This window comes from Centroberyx affinis, unplaced genomic scaffold, assembly GCF_046629955.1.
Source record: "Centroberyx affinis isolate AG114_WGS23_722 - 3 ecotype Tasmania unplaced genomic scaffold, CSIRO-AGI_Caff_v1 ptg000886l_1, whole genome shotgun sequence".
Taxonomy (NCBI): domain Eukaryota; kingdom Metazoa; phylum Chordata; class Actinopteri; order Beryciformes; family Berycidae; genus Centroberyx; species Centroberyx affinis.
Genome location: NW_027279475.1, coordinates 68,149 through 87,209, shown reverse-complemented (window position 1 = coordinate 87,209; position 19,061 = coordinate 68,149). Strand labels below are relative to the sequence as shown.

General features: G+C 39.5%; 1 protein-coding gene across 1 annotated transcript in view; it reads left to right on the top strand.

Annotated features, from left to right (window-relative positions):
- The window catches only part of LOC139645609 (poly(rC)-binding protein 3), a 74,537-nt gene that overhangs the window by 45,823 nt on the left and 9,653 nt on the right, over nucleotides 1-19,061 (top strand). The window contains exons 6-10 of the mRNA XM_071521379.1: nucleotides 14,670-14,843; nucleotides 16,548-16,571; nucleotides 16,677-16,709; nucleotides 17,094-17,210; nucleotides 18,574-18,705. Coding sequence (XP_071377480.1) covers nucleotides 14,769-14,843; nucleotides 16,548-16,571; nucleotides 16,677-16,709; nucleotides 17,094-17,210; nucleotides 18,574-18,705 — 381 coding nt within the window. The 5' untranslated portion in view covers nucleotides 14,670-14,768. The remainder of the gene's footprint in view (nucleotides 1-14,669; nucleotides 14,844-16,547; nucleotides 16,572-16,676; nucleotides 16,710-17,093; nucleotides 17,211-18,573; nucleotides 18,706-19,061) is intronic.

Genomic DNA, 19,061 nt, shown 5'->3' with positions numbered 1-19,061 from the left:
CTTTCAGAGTGTTAAATTATTGATGCATCAACCTGTAAGATGTATTTTAACTATATACCTTTATTTAACCAGGGTAAAAATGAAACTGTAATCATAGAGTAGGATGGTATCCAAGTTTTGATTTAAGAGAGAGAGAGAGAGAGAGAGAGTGTGTGTGTGTGTGTGTGTGTGTGTGTGTGTGTGTGTGTGTGTGTGTGTGTGTGTGTGTGTGTGTGTGTGTGTGTATGTATGTGTGTGTGTGTGTGTGTGTGTGTGTGTGTGTGTGTGTGTTCGTGTGTGACCTAAATCAGCCTAAATTAATATTCACTTCAACCCAGTTGGGGGGCTATGTCAGCATGCACTTATGCCCCCCAAACACAAGTGGTTTCAGGTTGGTGTGGGCAGAAGAGGTGCCCCTTTTTCATTTTTTGCCCCTGCCCCTTAGTCTGTGCACGCCACTGCTGTGAAAGTACATTTGAATGTTGTAGCGATACCAGTGAGACCTTTGGAGAAAGCCCCAACCTCTCTGTTGCTTTCTTGAATCAACACCAAATGGCCTATCACAACAAGTGGCCATAAAGGTTTCTATTTGACACAACCCACAGCTTCAAAAGTGGTATCTGATAGCAGTAGATGTCTCCCCAATAGCTCTTGGGGATTAACAACAGGATACTGCGAAGGGGTTTGAAACTTTCTCACACATTCCACAGTTAATGACCTTTATCCTCCAGCCATCAGGAGGAGAAGGACTCAAGGACTCAGGAATACTAATGAACTATACACTCACACACCCATACCTTCCACACCTATGAATATAGGGAATCATCCTCCTTTCTTCATTTGGAGTACCAGACTGTTCTGATTAATCAGAAGGGACAGTCACCATTGGGATACATACCAATGTGTCAATACAAAGGAACAACAGACTGCTGTTGACACTTACCAGAGTCTCATCACTACCCCCTCTCGGAAACAGGACTGTCATAAATCTTTCCCCTCTCTACATTCTTCTTTAAACCTACTTTCAACCCTATACTTCTCAAAATGTTTTAATGAGTTTATTATGTATCTTGAAGTATAGGCTAAATATGTCAACTATATATATGTTGAAGTTGTTTAATTAGTAGTGAATTGTATGCACCAACAATGTTATCTACTTTAGTTTCAGAAATAATTGCAATTATATCACGCTCTCTCTCTCATTTGCATGGTACCACACTGCCACCGTGTGGTCATTTATAGCTATGATATGTCAGTATAATACCGACCAAGTTTGATTGTATTAAATGGTTAAATTGTCTTGACATTAGTCACGCAGTTAGAAACACAAGTTACATATGTGAGTTAACTTGGTGAAGACTGTAAAGTCATAGATTAGACCAGAAAGGTTTATTTGAGGTCCTTATATTGATGTGCTAGCTATATAAATTCGAATGTAAGTTCCCAGGTTTTTATTATTTTGATCAGTTGACAACAGTAATTGGTGGAGATGTAAAATACCTGCGTATTGTTTTAAAATAAATCTTTATTAAGACCATTTAGTAATGGATCCCCAAAATAAAATAGACTAGAGGAAAAATTCCTCATACATTCATTTTTCCCCCCACTCCCTATTCGGGGTGGAACCTTCTCAAACAAAGAAATTAGTAAACAAGGCGTAACAGAAAAAGACCGCGAAGCGTGATTTGCATAGCAAACCACGCCTGGAAATTCAAAGATCTATAAAACTTTCTTATCTGGCCTTGTTCGCAGTTCAACATTCCGCTCTCGCCAAGAAACCTGCTGAAACCAAGATCAACAATTTTAGCTGCAATTCGCCTTTAGTGAAACTTAGAGTTTCAACCTGGAGTTAGAGACGTCTTCTCCAGATGAACTTAAGAATCGCTTGCAAGAAGTTTGAACCTCGCATCTAATAGTTAAGAAGTTATCAACGCCCGGCCAAGCGAAGATTGCTTTCAAAGCTATTTAGGACCGAGATTATTTAGACTTTACAACAGTTAGAAGAGCTAGAAACTTCAACTCCATCCAGCAGCCAACACTGGTGCAACATCGCCACAGTGTTCCACATCCACGGGCCTGACGACTACAGCTTTGAGAAAGCCGGTAGCGCTGCTTGCCCCGACGTGACGATAGTACCAGAGACCAGCTGTTCCACCCAGCGTCTGCCGTTACGAGGCAACCGGCCACGCCGAGTCCGTCTCTCCGAGCTTAGCGGGACCAGACAACCCGACCGGCAAGACCTCCCAAGTGAACAAAGTAGGCTCTGACTATCCACGTCTTTACTGCTGAGAGTTGATGCAAAAGCTTAGATTCAAAGTAAATAGATCACGAAAGTTAGGCTTTATAGTTTAGGTGTCCCGTAGCTTTCCGCCTCGTCCCTCTGCTTAATTGATCCATACATACCTCCAGTTACTGCTGCCAATTCTTATTCCCACATTTCATTATCATTTTCCTTTCATCCTTATTTTGTTTCATTACATTCCATGCCTATTTTAGTCTACAGTTTCCGTATTTCATTCTGGTGATCAATATCAGTGACTTATATTGCTTATTTCATTGAATATGGTTATACTTGGATCGTTAAATAAATATTCCCATTTATTGCAGAGGAGTTGTCGTGTTTCCTTACTTGCAGAGAAAAGTAATCCCTGAACTGGAAAGATCTCGTGATCTTTAGATTGATGACTGATTAGTATGAGTAAAGGTCCTTCATTTACGAAGGTGGTGCCCCTACGAGTGTAATTTGATCTCTTGATCAAAATATTTATATTTATATGCCTTTACCAAATTATAAGTTCGATATTTTCGACTCTACACGCTACAATGTATTGCAATTATTATCACTGCTCATCTACATAGGCTTCATGAGGTATATATTAGTTAATGTGATACATTACTGTCATATAAGTTCACCTATTGTGGTCTTTTTTGTTGAAAAGAGTGCTTTGTTCCAAAACTCTGTGTTACAGTATCAATAACATGAACTGCCAGAATGAATTCAATGTTTTTTTATGCTTTCCATAAGGGATTGTTGCATCAAATTCTGTGTATTGGTAAATGTCCCAAAACTAAGTAAAATGCAAAGTAGTCTTTGTACAGACCATATGTAATGCATATGTTTTACATAGGCATGAAAAACACTTGACAGATCTTACAGGCCTGATCATGAGTGCCATCAGGTTTGTAAAAACAACAAAAGAAAACAACAACAAACAAAAAAGCACAATAATAAACTTACCCAAGAATAATTTTACAAATGGGGGGCCTTTTATTGATTTACTAATTAGATAAATGCTGATTTGTTGATGTAATGGATATGTTGATAGGCTAATTGGGTGTGCTGATTGACAATCGTCTTGCACCTGTTGTCAATGATGACCAAAACTATAAGTGGCCCATTAAATTGTGATTTGCAAGTAGATGGTGTGCAGGAGCCATATATCAAGTCAAGTCAAGTCAAGTCAGAGTTGACCAAAGTGTTGTACAGCATGTGAGTTAAAACAGCATAAAAAATAACAGACAGACAATAATACAGAGAACAGAAGATAAAAGACGTGCATGATACGCAGAACATTATAAAAAGAATTCAAAGCATGTGCGTTAACAGCATGTGAGTTAAAACAGCATAAAATAGAACAGACCCAGAGAACAGAAAATAAAAAAGACGCGCATGATACGCAGAGCGATTTCAATAAGATTCAAAGGCCAGGGAGAAAAAGTATGTATGTCTCGACTTAAAAGTGTCCAAAGAATGGACAGACCTAACAAGGAAGGGCAGGCTATTCCACAGTTTTGGGGCAGCAGCAGAAAAAGCACGGTCACCCTTTTGCTTCAACCGGGTTCGCAGGACAGTGAGAAGCATCTGGTCAGAGGATCTAAGTGACCTAGAAGTGGAATGGGGGCACAGGGGGTCAGAGATGTAAGGTGGTGCCAGTCCATTCAGAGCTTTAAAAACAAATAATAAAACTTTAAAATCAATTCTAAATTTGACTGGGAGCCAATGAAGGGAGGCCAGTATAGGTGTGATGTGGTCCCGCTTGCGGGTGCCAGTCAGGAGTCTAGCGGCGGCATTCTGGACAAGCTGCAGCCGAACTTCCCACTGAGCAATTTTACATTGATTAGACGTTTAAAACACGTCTAAATGGCCCATAGCCGTCTAGGCTAAATTAAGTTTAAATGGGGTTGAAAAGTGAAAGTTTATTAGATGTCTATACATAGACAAAATTATCCTAGGCTATATGAGAGCTACGCATAGACGCAATGTTGAAATGACTTCTTGTGCTCAGATAATTATCTTGTAGGCTAGTCTACAGGACTTCTCTGGTGCATATTTTTGGTATTTACAGATGTTTATTCATTGTAATAATGTATTTACTGCTTGGTCTAAAATAGTTCTATACATAGCCGTAATGATCCTGGGCTATATGAGAGCTAAAGCATAGACGCGACATTGAAATCACATCTTTTGCTCAGTGGGTTTGATTAGCATGCATATGATGCAGTTGGCCAGCTTTCATCAAAATGTCTAAGCTGAACTTTGACGTAACTTTGTCTCCTGTGAGATTTCCAAGAGAATACATTTGTGACTGAGAGTGGCAATGCTGTTATCATATTCCCCGTAATGCTGATAAATATGGATCAGGGGGAGATGCTGAATAGATTATCTAACTGCTCTAGACTCAATTATCTGTGGCTGCTGTTACTCTCATCATTTCAATTCAGGTTTTTTTTTAAGATTCACTCACAAACATCTGATGTTATGAGACCGCATCCCTGGATGTTTACTGGATGTTTACTATCACCTGTGGGTGCATTTATTTTAAACTGTCCACATTACTTTCTCACACTGTTCCTTTCCCCTGTATCTCTTGCACATACACACACACTCCAGTATCAGTGCAAGCCTGACCACAAAGGGATGTGGTCCGGCTCAGAGGATTTCATCACAAGCAAAATGTAACCTGGCATTTTGATGATAAAAGTTATATGAGGTGTGGTTGGAGCTGTCATGGCCACTGCCACTCCAAGTTTCTTCTCTATGATCATTTCTACACAGCAAGTGATCATAGCAACTCACACAGAATCCAAATTAAACAGAATTTTATGTCCATGTAGCTTACTGTCGGTAATGCCATAAAGACTGACTAATCCATTTGATAAGTGAATGAGATGAATATCAAATGCCATTTATCTAAAAGGTTATGAATGGAACTACATGATTGTTCTGATTGTTCAAGCAGTTCAACTGCTTTTGGCAACTGCTGAACCAAAACTGCTGCTCAACAAAAAGTACAATACAATTTGACTGATTTCTATGCAACAGGCATATCTGCAGCAGTGGCATGACATTCTAATTTATTTCAACATGCAAGTCAATTGAACAACACTGTGTACCTTAGGATCTGCTTAATTTGCTGGCTTTTGTCAGTTCAGTTTTTCTTTATACCTATCTGTCACATCACTGATTAAGCCTCATGTTGCTGCTGTTGTAGCTTCATCATATGTCAAAAGATAATTGCTTCCCTAAAGCGTTAGTTGTCCTTGGAGACGCCAGGAATGATAAATGATAAACATCCTTTACTCAGTCAGAATTGTCAGCATAGACTCCTGTAACTTCTCATATGAAAGGATAGGATATTTTAATTAACATCAAATAAATCTTAGTTAAAGACTGTAGAAATCTACAGCTATGCATTCAAGACGATCTGGAATTGGAATGGAATTAGCTATAAAAAAGAGTTTGTTTAAAAATTTAATTTGATACAAAGATAATAAAACCAAAAAATAGAATAAAACCAAATAATTAAATAATAATCAAATAAATGTGTTACCAACGGTGAAGAAATTGATCTAGTAAGTAGTATTTTGTACTAAAAACGTGCATTGTTTTCTTGGTGCCAAGTCAGGTATCATAACATCACTGAACTCCTTCGAATCCCAAAATTCATTTTTCCTTCCTCCCTTTAAAACCGTACTTGCTGATGCAAATGATAAATGGGATGTGCTTGTTCATGGATGTTCTGTGAATGTTCACTGCATACATCTATTTGACAGGCAGCATGGCTTAAAGCAGCTGAAATTACCTGCTGTTAATGCTGAGGCAGCAGTGGGCTATATTTTGCATCAACAATAAATTCTGTAGAAAAGAAAGGTCTTAAATAACACTGGAGTACCATGTGCCTTAATATGCACCAGTGCCATCAAAGAGTAGTGTTACAAATTCTCTGCCAGGGAAACATAGCTATTCACTGCTCAGAAAGTTGCTAGAAGTTGCCAGATGATATCTTACACTAATTTGCATAATCATTTACAGTCACATTGACCCCTCAAACCATTTTGAGTTTAATGCACTTTTGGAAGAGGAGAATTCAAGCTTTCTGGTGATATCAAAATTATCTTTGTACTCCAAAGATCAAATAAAGATCCAAAGTTCAAATAAATAAATTATTCAAACATAACATAACATACTAACATTACATTTGCAGTCTTGAGTGCCCATACATACACAGATATGCACACACACACACACACACACACACATTGACATTTTGAAATTCAACTTTTCACAAAGGCACAGCTCATGTGTATATGGAGAAGCAAACTAATGTGCACATGGTTATTTATGCCTGCACACTCCACGTGCACAACCACGTGCACATGCACGTGAACGTGGTTGTGCATGTGCATTTACAGTGGCACTTATAGTCGCGGGCCTTTTGGATTTCGTGGCCACAATCTTCGCTTACATAGGCACCTTCTACAGACTGGAGAGCCGCAGCCGCGGGTCTGCCATAAGCGAAATATCTTCCTCCTCATCTTCAGTCTCCGCCTGTAGCCTCAGGGCTCGTGTTGTTGGTGTGTGGACTGTCCGACTCTGAGGAAGACGCACCGGTGTCACTCGCGACAGGTCGCGCATCCACCGGCACCGGAGTTAAAAAGTAGTCTGGTATTGTATCAGTCCATTGCGTGTCAGTCGCTGCTCCTCTTACAGAAATTGAGTTCGCTAGCAATTTCTGCCTCACGGGAATTCATTTCTATGTATTTTACTGTAATAATATCAATTCAATCTCTCACTCACTCACTCGCTCACACACACACACACACACACACAGGTTGAGATGCCTGACAACTAGGCCTACGTTTTCCCGCGGATTAAACAATAATTTTGAATAGACAATAAAGTGAACGATGGTCAACCTGTTACTATGCAGATGTTCATTCATAATTTTAAGGGACACATAGTAAGGAGAGAGAGGGACGGGGAGAAGTGTTGCCAAGTTCTTAGCGGTAACCCTCCCAGTGCCAATTAAACCCAACCACTAAACAGCCCAATGATCAATGAAACTAGTCCAAAATAACAAACCAATAACAAAACTCCACAATACAACCCTGACAAACTTTATAAACAGCGTTTTAAATCCTACAGCATTTATAACATTTCCAAGTACATTGAAAACCGCGAACCTGGCAACAAACTAAACTAGTAGTTCTGCTTGTCACCCTACATTTATGAGCTTCAAAACTATATTTAGCGCTTGAATTTTACAATAATCTTTACACAGAATGAAAGCCAAGGCTTTATTTTATTAAAATCTGATGAAACCCCAAAACAGCCAAAAAATGATCTTTTCTCATAAATATCCACAAATGCGCCGTTGCGACTTCCTCAGACCTCTTTAGATTAGACAAGAAAATAGTGCAAATTTATGTACATTGGCATCAACTGTGCCAATTTGTCGCCAAATGCTTCTTAAATCAATATATTAACATTTTTCTGCATGGTCACAGCTAGATTTGTCGCTAGTTGGTTCTAAGAAATAACGTCACCAGAGGTCTGAAAAGTTGCTAAATCTAGAGACAAGTTGCCAAGGTGGCAGCAGTGCTTGTCAATGATTTGTTTGGACAATGTATCCATCACTGTGCTATAATCAAATTTGGCAAATCTGAATTTGATAGTGTCTATTTTTGTATTTTAGAAATATGGCCTATTCTCAAAAATTCTGTAATTTGAATATTCTGAAATATAAAAACACGTCAAGATACTTCCAAAAATATCTTGATACAAATTACAATGTTTTTCTTTTTTTTTTCTTTTGTTTTACCTCCAGCCAAATACAAAGTACAATATGTGCAAAAGTTAATTATGCATATTTTAAAATACATTTAATTAAAATATTATCACTGGTGAAAAGGGACTAAATTAGCCCGGGGACCTTGTGAAAAGTCACTATTCGTACCATGATGTCGGCAGATGTAGATCGACAACCTTAGACAGGGAAAGTGAAACATCCTGCTGTTCTCTTGATGATCTACCAAGGTTAGAATGAAAGCTGTGTAGAGGCCACACAAATCACGACACAAGCTGTAAGCCATAAACTTTATCAACACAAGTGCCATATATGACAAATTCTCAATGGTTTTATTTCATCCAGTTCACCAATATACCTTTACTGTTAATTAAATGTGGGCTTAGAGAGAATTCTTAGAAATTATATCTTGGAAACAAAAGACGGAACAGACATGTATGAGTCATTTATAAGGTTCCTGAACATAACCATTATCTTAAATCTCCAGAAATGTTTTTTTTTTATTCTTTGACATTTATTATAGTTATAGTTCTTTCAGAAAGGTGTTCCAGCCGTTACAACAGTGGTTTTATATGCAGGAAAGTTTCCTCCTGTCTCTTAGGCCTGTCCCTGTGTCTGGCCTGCGAGAGTTTACTAGGGTTCATGGGGATAGCTACTGCATTACTTTCTCTTACGCTACCTTCATCCCACGTAAATGGAGTTTGATGTTTTTGGCAATACATCTTCAAACATCATGCTTATCAGTCTGCAGACTTGCAGAGAGTAAAATTCAGTGGCTTATCTGTGCATAAAGCAGTGCATTTTGATATATAAGGATTTGATACAGTTTGTATTAGCATATCCTTTCAGAAGTGGACACACTTTCCAATGCGTTTTTAGTTGCATCCAAAGAGTTTCAGAGTTTTTCTCAAACTTTGGTATGACACACACTCGTTTGTTTTTTATTTAAAATTCACAAAAGTACATTTTTGACATGGTTTCCAACATGGTCAGAGCTGGTCATATGTTTTATTCAAATATACAGCAGGATGATAGGATTAGATGCTCCCTTAGGAAACTGGTGTTACTTGTTGGAAACCATTCAAATGAAAACCTTTTCCACCTTGTATGAATGGTAAACACAGGCAAACCTATGCATTGCATAAAGAGCAGCATTGTGTGGCGCATGCGAGTAGCCCTGAATGGAAAGAGTCTTTGATATTCTCAATGGATTATCTGACCTGAATAGATAACTCCATCTTCAAGATCATGACACCTGCATCTGCCTTTGATCACAACAAAAACAGACTAACAGGGAAAAAGGATGGCTGGATGGTGAATGAGAAGGATTTTGTTGCTTGTGACACTGTTGTTGGACACATTCTGTACGTGAAAGTTTCCCCTCTCATTAGTCTTTTTTCTTCCTATTTGTTCTCCCTCTGCATGGCAGGAGATTGAGGTCTGTGGGTTGTGGCAGAGACTTAGTGAGGGGTGAGGGGGGAACCACTGAGGGCAGCGATGTTGATGCCAGCCAAACTGCTGCTTTGCTGCTAGGAGGGGGCAGGGGGTCGTCCGTGGGCTGCCGACTGTTTATAAAAAAGCCAAAGGAATATAATTTAGGGAGCTTTGCTACCTTCTCCTCCTGTTCTTTTCTCTCTTGTCTTTTCTTACTGACGCTTTTATGTTTGAAAGGCATGACTGCTCGCTCGGCTTGCAGATGTGCTCAGCTTGTCAGTCTTGACGTTCAGATTTTGTGCCTAAACTAGTTATATCTCATCGTCTCGTCACATGATCAAATAGAGACTTGACATTGGACAACAACATACATATTACCCAGCAATCATCATGGCATATCTGTATATGACAAAAATACCAAAGAAAATAAGAAATTATTCATTTAATTGAATAGTTTTTTATAGTTTATATATAGTTTTTATAGTTTATGTAGAATAAGCATATAATTTTATTATAGATTGCTACTGACTATTTTACCAAAAGAAATTAAAACCATGACGGAGCTGGGTTTGCCTTTTCAAGGGCATATATAGCAAATGGCACCAGGCCTAACCAGTCAGAGACAGAGTCAGAACCAGGCAGTTCAGTTGCTTGTTTTCACATTTCAGCACTTTGACCGTCTGTTTACGTTACCATGTGTCAGAGCGCTATCCATGGGTCTGATAGCTTTCTCTTTGACCTCTCTGCTTTCCCAATACAATAGCCTAAGTAACTCATTCAACTGTAAAATCCAACATATTGTTGGTAAAATATATATACGCCTAATGGGGTGTGTGTGTGTGTGTGTGTGTGTGTGTGTGTGTGTGTGTGTGTGCGTGCGTGCGTGCGTGCGTGCGTGCGTGCGTGCGTGCGTGCGTGCGTGCGTGCGTGCGCGTGCGTGCGCGCGCGCTTCATAACGAGTAACTAGCGTGCACTAGGGCCCGTCGTAACTACCTTACACCACTAGACCTTGCCCCGCATGTGATAATTTGCTCTGAAATCTTATGTTAGCCAGTGTGACTCTAATAAACACCGTCACTTCTTGTTACGCCTGATACCTTTGATCCACAGCAAGACCAGCGATGTGTTAAAAACATTATATCATGTCCAGGTTTCCTTTGCCAAGGCCTCCTCCCGCTTCAGCCGGAGATGCGTAATGTGGAAGCCGCAGAAAGTCAGCAAGGATTCCAGATCTAAGAACAGGAGATAACCGCTTTGATTTCCTTATCTGAAAAATGGAATTCCCTGCAGGAAGTAGTGTTGACAAACTTGAATGAGAACGAGCTTTGGGGGCAGTTTAATTTAGTTTGGAGGAGGAACAGAGGCTCAAGGCGCTTTGAGCCTCATTGGTGCGTGTGCCTGTCCTCTTACACCCAGACAGAGAAGCTAAGATTCTTCAGTTAAATGTCAGAATTTGTTAGTTTTATAAATGTTTTTGTTTTTGTTTTTTTGTTTCAAACAAGTTCAAATTGCTCAACACTACTTCCTCCTCCTAATTGCAAACATTGCCTGTAGTCTGTATTTTGAGATTGAGAGGATGTGTTTTTTTTGGTATGAGGACAACAACAATCATAGCCTCAGGTTGTGTCTGGCTGAAAATTAGAATTTGCTTGTGGACTTGAACTTGTTGCCAAGTTGAAGCATGATAAACAAGTCCCAGCTCAACTGAACAGCCTTAGAGGGTGGTGAGCACTCCCAAAGGGCCTTCTGATAGCCTATCTCTGGAAATTAAATGATAAGCGTGCTCAGGTGAAGATAATAGCAGCTATCAGAAAGTCTAGGGGGCAGGTGAGTGCGTATGATAGCACCACTACTAACTGTTGAGAAATTAAAAGTGTAGATCATCCTCTCCATGTGAAATAATGATGGCCAGAAGGTTAGAGAACAAGGCAGCAAACTGTGACCAAAAGGTTGCCAGTTCAAGCCTTGGGGAATTTGATGTATAACTCTCACCCCTCCTTCAACAACTGCTGTTGGGAGCAAGGCAGCAACTTAACTCCCAGTTGCTCAAATGGAACTGCTCAGTGGAAAACAATTGAACTGGTCTTGCACTTTAATGTGAATTTGAAGCAGGCTGCTGCTAAAAAAAAAGAGGATAAATAAATTCCCCAAATAAATACATTTAAAACAAAAGGCATCATCTAGCACAATCTGTTCAATATTATTGCTTTGGCCTTCATTAACATGGGAAACTTTCCCATGGGCCTGAAGGAGCTGATAGAAGTTTAATTTGCTTTAATTCAAAAAGCTATACTTTACCAGGAAAAGTTTACTGAGCATGCATGCTCTTTTTCAGCAGTGTTCTGCTTCACATTCATACAGTTACACAGACTCACCCATGGGATCTTCCCAGTTCAACCACAGTCTCCCTCTGTTGGCCGCTGAGCAGGGTGAGGTGCCTTGCTTAAGGGCACCTTGACAGTGTTTGTTGATGGAGGGGAGAGCATCTCTCTCTCTCTCCCTTTTCCCACCCTGTTTTTCCCGGCCTGTCCAGGGATTTGAACTGGTGACCTTCCCACCACGATAGGGGGCCACCTACAGTTTGACCCAAATTATAAACTCATTTTCATTTCCCCTGACATGGGTGAAGGGTACAGAATGCAACTCAGAAAAAGAAAAAAACAAATTCCTTGTTGCATGCAGTGAATGCAATGTGGTGACTTAGTGCTCTAAATTTCAAAATGAATAATTTTTCAAGTTAACCCCAAAGGTTATTCTGCATAAATTCTGAAATGGGTAAAGGGCAGAGAATCCAACTGTCTTTAATGCTGCTGATGGGGCTTTGTGCTTTTCCTGTTGTTGAACAACACAACATATCCAATGCTTGAAATTCAGTGGAACTCAATAAGTCATTTCAAAGCCAGAATGATTTATGTTATTGATCAAGTGAATTACAACATGGATGAATGGAATAATATCTGCACTCCCAACACTTTTTCTGTTATAAACTCCAAAGGGGATTTGATGTTAAATTGATGTCAGCATGTCCAGCATAAAATTGTCCAAACGAGGAGATACTTGATAGCATGTGGGTTGCATTGTGGTTGTACTAAATGTACCTCAAACTGAAAAGAAAAAGGGGGAGACAAGACCTTTCCTGGAATCATATTTGACCATGTGTAAAGCGTGATGAACTGGAAACCAAAGAGGAAGGATCCATGAGGCTTTAAATAGGAAAAGTTGATCCAGTTTCTGTATTAGATGTCATAGGAGATATGTCTGAGAAAAGACAAGAAAATTCATAGGAAAGTCATAAGTGAAAATGTATTGTATTATCATACAAGTCATTTTAACAATGCTTTAGAGTATTGGAATAACACATCATGACGTACTGTGTGTTTCTTAATGCATTATGAGTGCTTTATAACCACTTATGATTGCAATATATGCATGCAGGCCTGTTTCCGGTTAGTCCCCACATCCTCTCTCTTTTTCTTCATTCAGTCCTATCCTATGTCTGTTTCTGTAACATATACTGTAGACTCAGCAGAATACAACTGTGTGACTCATTACAATGGGTAAAACAGTGAGTCATTTTTTTTTTTAACAACTTAGTACATCTACAGTAAAAACTTACTTTCTCTTTCTGACACAGCCATCCATGTGCACATGCACACAATGTCCCACTTGCCTTTGCTGCCTTTTCAAAGGAGCTAAGTAATTTGAATGGGGTGATGAGGGCACTGGAGGGAAACTCACAGAAAAGGGCTTTATACTGTCGGAGACTTAGCCACTGCTGGATTCTGCAAGTCATCATGCTGTACCTTCAACTGAACAGTATTACAAAACAGATATTCATAGTCAGGACTTTAGTCGATGCATTCATTGTCATCATCCAATTTCAGCTCCAGCACAGCTATTTGTGACAAATAATGTGACAAATGAATGATTTTTTAGCAATTACCACTCTCATCGTGACAGGATGTTTTTAAATAACTTTTTGCAAGGATTTGCAGTTATCCTCTTCATAGTCCAGGATTAATTTGTCAGACTTTGTTTTGAGAATGGTAAACACTTGTGTCTGGCAATAGTATGGGTACACAATTACACAGAGACAGTTTGCTGGAGCGGTCAGTACGGTGATTTGTAAAACCACTAAGCTTCTCCAATGAATTCTTGCATTGAACATGAGATTGACATCACAGAAGTAAACAGAATTGCTCACTCTTGTAATGTCAACTTTGATGAGAAAAGAAAGAAAGAATTGTTATCGAGATGAAGTTGTCTTTAATGTGTAAACCATGTTGATCACTATTAGTTTCAAACTTGAATTTCTTTGGAGCTCCTTTTGAGATGAAAATTTGGAACAAATTTCGAGGCAAAAAACAGACAAAGACTGGAGACTTGAGTCTAATTACACTGGGTTACCGCCAGATTGTCACTGCACTCTTATGCAGTATTCATGTGGAACTAGTATTATGTGGGGACTTCATGGAAGTGAAGATTACTTCTCAGCTTCTTTGTTTTGCTGTGGTACATTTGCATAAGATACGTTTTTACCAAGGTTTTTTTTTTTTTTACTTAGGAGTAAGGCTTGGAAGTGTAGCTGGCTGTTCATGTGCGCACAGCATTTGCAGACACACAGCATTTGCAGACACTCTCAGCCTTATTTTTAGCCCACACTTTTTAGCTAAATCATCAGTTGCAACAGGAGATGTGGCTAGTTGTTACCGGCTCCTAAAATACAAGTGACTGTCACGCTACTGCAATTCAAGCATTATTTGTAGATAATAATGTCTTGCAACAAAGGGAATTTTATCCTATATGTAGATTTTGGCAGTTGTCTCCCAAAAAAAAACACCAAAACACAAACCGTATTTATAGATGGGGAAACACATGCAGGAAAGTAGTAATAGTGAACAGTTACAGTTCGTTTTTAATGTAGAGCCAGCACATGAAAACAACTTCAAAGGTTTTGGCTTAAGGATGTTTTCAGTGCATGAATTTTGGAAAATCTTCACAATAATCAGTTAATATGGTGTGTTTTCTATATGAATTGAAGTGGTAGAAAAGTGGTTAAGTTAAGTTAAAGTCTTTATAAACTAACCATTTTGTGTGTGTGTGTGTGTGTGTGTGTGTGTGTGTGTGTGTGTGTGTGTGTGTTCTTGGCATGCGTCCTGGGTTTGGCAGGTGACTGGCTGGCTGGAATACCATCCCATTCCTTCTCCTTCTGCAGACTTCCCATTCCAGGACCGCGCTCTGGTCTCACCTCCCACCACGCCCCCCAGCATGGAGCCCACCAAAGTCCAGTCAGAGGGTGGCCTCAATGTCACCCTCACCATCCGCCTCCTCATGCATGGAAAAGTAAGCAGGCACAGACTGTAGCACTGGAAGGTTAAACTTGAAGAGACATGAGGGGATTGTTTTGTATTTTTTTCATTAAAGGGGCCATTAAGTCATTTATGACTTCTATTGACCTCTATGGGCGACCAGTAGGAATTGCAACAACATTGGTAGAACTGATCTTTGTCATTTGTTGCTGTTTTTTTGGGGTTGAGAACAAGTCTTCTAAGGCTTCAGAACTTAATGTCTTTCCAAGCAGTTGGAAGTGCAAGTAGGTGGGGGGAGATTGGAAGTGTTTTGAAATTCCAGTGGGCGGTCGGTTTTCGTTCAAAACAGAGTATGAGTGGAAAGTGAGTTTTAAGAATGAAGAAATTCCAACACACTGCTCTTGCAATATGCACCAGTTCTTTAATCTGCTAACGTTTCTGTCCACACAGACCTTCATCAGAGTATGGAAATTGAATTGAACTGAATTTCCGTTCTCTGAAAGTCTGTGTGGACCTTTGATCGAACTCGATCAAACGTTTGCACCTTTGATTCGGTTTGTTGGTCAGGTGAGAACAATGCCACTTGAACTCGGGCAGCACCAAGTAACCACACAGAGATGCCTGAAAATGTTGGTTGCTGAAACTCTGTCCAATAAACAAGCTACTTGTGAGTACATGCTGCTGCAGTTTGCTTGGAAGAGGATCATTTTCAGGCATTTCGGTGCCGTTATTTGGTGCCACCCAAGTTTGAATGGCATTGTTCTCACCTTTTGTTTGCTGTAACCTTTTGATTGTCATACCCTGTCACCTGGATGGACTTTTTACCTCCTAAGTGCTGATTCGTCTCATGAGGGAACCTGATTACCTTCACCCTATGATTACACCAGTTTACGCTATATATACAGGCTCCATTGTAATGTTTATTCAGATAGCTGATGAGGGTCACTTGCTGAAACATTGTGTCTTGAAATAAAACCCTTGTAAGTGAAAACTGTGTGCGGGAGTCTACAGATTTTGACTTTATCTTTCTCCTCTGATGCACCTGGCACATACATACCGCATACATTTTTAGAAAATCGATCTTACCTGCCCAAGTAAACAAACTAAAGAAGTAAACACTCTAGTGTTGGAATAAACAGCATCAACCATGTCTGATGTGACTGTGCCCTTAAATTAGATGATTAGTGAGTGGTGCTGCCTGTCTGATGGTCCTGTAGATTTATGACAGCAGAGCCTGATGCCCTCTGTTTGTGGTCACCATTTGCGGGTTAGTACACCATGTTTGTGACAGAATCTGAACTGGGCTTCTGTATGAATGCTCACCCTGTAACATCAAATTCTGTGCATCTGTAAATATATAAATGGATGCAGTGGGAAGCACCCGGCACTGTGACTCACCTGGCCTGCAGCTCACACGTCAGAGTGGACACGACCCTCCTCGTCACTGAGGAGAGGTCAGGGAGTGTTGACGCTTCCAGCCAGCGCTGCCCCGCTCCTCTAGCCCCACTGTGTCACACCAGCCTCACGAAGAGTGATTGCATGCATATGTAAAGTTTGGCCTCCAACACTCTGGGCAGCCATATAACCTCTGCATGTCCTGTACTATTCGCACCTTGGCCAGGAAAAACAACAACCGTGAAAATACAGTGCGTTTATCCAGAAGATTCTTTCAAAGACAGTTTTATGATACATAAATGTTTTAAAAATGCATGCTGTTTTTTGTTTGTTTTTACTGCAGGAGGTTGGAAGTATAATTGGAAAGGTATGTCATTTTTATTAGATTACACATAATTGTACTGCCAAGAAAAATCAAACCATGTGTTGAATTATTATTAGTATTTTCATTATAGTTTTGCTTTTTTTCCAGAAAGGAGAAACAGTTAAAAAGATGCGTGAGGAGGTAGGTTCCAGTCTCATGGAAGTACATTTTAATGATAGTCTATATATTAAAAAATAATTTGTGTAACACTTTTCCAAAGCAAAGTTACAAAGTGCCCCACAGCCTGGAAAGTTAATACATTAAAAGCAATTACTGAAACAGAAAATAAAATTACTTGAAATGAATGGTAAATTAATGTCATTTTAGAAAGGGCTTCAAGCTTATTGAGGGTGATTATATCATTAAAACCTGCTACAAACATCCATTCCAGAAAAACAAATTCACACATAACTTGAACAATACCATCACTGCTATTAAGAATAACACAAACCTACCAGATTTTTTCTTCATACAAGAGGTCTGACATCAACTGTAATGACTCCCTCGACATTATTGTTTTTCCAGAGTGGAGCACGGATCAATATTTCCGAGGGCAACTGCCCAGAGAGGATTGTTACCATCACCGGCCCAACAGACGCCATCTTTAAGGCTTTTGCCATGATTGCCTACAAGTTTGAGGAGGTAGGATTGTCAGCATTGTGTAAATTATGTACAATATTATGTACTTAGAGTGAGGTTTCAACTCATTTGCACTGATATGGTCCAAAGGGGGCTCAAGCCCTTTTGCCCTCATACACACAAACTGCCTGCCTGGAATGTGTTAATTTGTCTAACTTTTGTATAAAGATTAATGTTTACCATCATTTTGACTTAAAAGAAAGCAGAAAATCCATAAAAAACAAGGTACCTTACTTAAACAAGGGCACTCTGTCCCTCTCCATAATCAATTTTACTTGTGAGCGTGTCTTTTTTCTGCCTGAGCCCCTGACCCTCAGCATGTTTCTGCATGGTCCTGTATCTCACTTTGAGAAATCTGTCAGAGAGGCTTATTTTATTTTGTTGCCCCATCCCAAGCTACTGATATCATACCACATACTGAAAGTGTCTGTAACCTAGCGGAAAACAGCTTTTGTTTTGCAGTTGGTTCCATTTCACGCATGCATAATGTGACACTGTCTGATGCTGCTCACTGGCCAAATGGGTACAGAGGTCAAACGTAAAACTGTCACAGTGAATGGCTGTAAACTTAAAGCTGCATTCACTGAGATTGTCATGCAGACCACGTAGAATCAACCGCGATACAATCACGTAAAATATGGATGCAATTTGCCGGTCGGGCAGACTCATGAAATGAGAGCCATGCAGACTTGCCACTGAATTACATCCATATTCGATGTAATTGCATCGTGGTTGATTCTACATGGTCCGCATTCCAATCTTAGTCAATGAAGCTTTAATGTTAGATTATGTTTTATTGTCGCAGGTATAAACATTAGGGATGGACTTTTCTTTTAGGGTGCACATATAGAGCTGCTCAAGTTTACAATTTTTCATTCTGGTGGACAGATGTTTCTTTTGGCTGGAATAGGTGAATTGGAATCGATAGTTACACATGGTAACTTAGTTCTATGATCACAGGTGGAGCCTTCTAATGGGTCTCTATTGGCTTAACCAATCAATCAATCAATCAGTCAATCAATCAATCAATCAATCATTTATTTGTATAGCACATTTCATACAAAAATACAGTGTAACTATCATTCTATTTCACACAGGCTTCGCCCTCTAATGGGGCTCTATTGGCTCCTGGTGTACTCTATGGAAGATCAGCCAATACCAGATTTCAGTAGCATGCTTTCTACCATTAGATATCAGACTTTACACAGATTTGGTTTGGTGTTTAGTTACTCTTTAAGTTTGTAAACTCATTTATATGGGCAGTCATTAGCCACACAATCCCAAATCAAATAGTTGTCTTCATGAATTATTTGGGTTTCATATCAGATTTCTGTTGCACAATGAAATTTATTTTCTTATTTTCTAGGACATAATCAATTCCATGAGCAACAGCCCCGCAACTAGCAAGCCCCCTGTCACCCTCAGGCTGGTAGTGCCAGCCAGCCAGTGTGGCTCTCTCATAGGAAAAGGAGGCTCCAAGATAAAAGAGATGAGAGAGGTATGGACTGAAACTATAGGGGAACTCGGATATGTTTACATTTTAGGCGTATACCAGAGCATCTTACAAAGCATGCAACAATAAATAGATATATTCATGGATTGCAAAATTTCAAGCAACCAAAAGTAAGGCATACAAGGGTCAAAGCCACCGCACCCAGATACTACAATATTTATATATAACACAAAATCACTGTTAAGAAATAACAGTCAGGGTTTTTTTCTTCTTCTTTTCCCTTATTTTTCTTTTCTTTTCAAGATTCAATCCAATTAGAGGGGGAAGGTAGAGCAGAGGGTGATGCAATATTGATTTGCCTCAATGTGTTTACATTGTCTCTGAAGAGACTTATCTTAAAA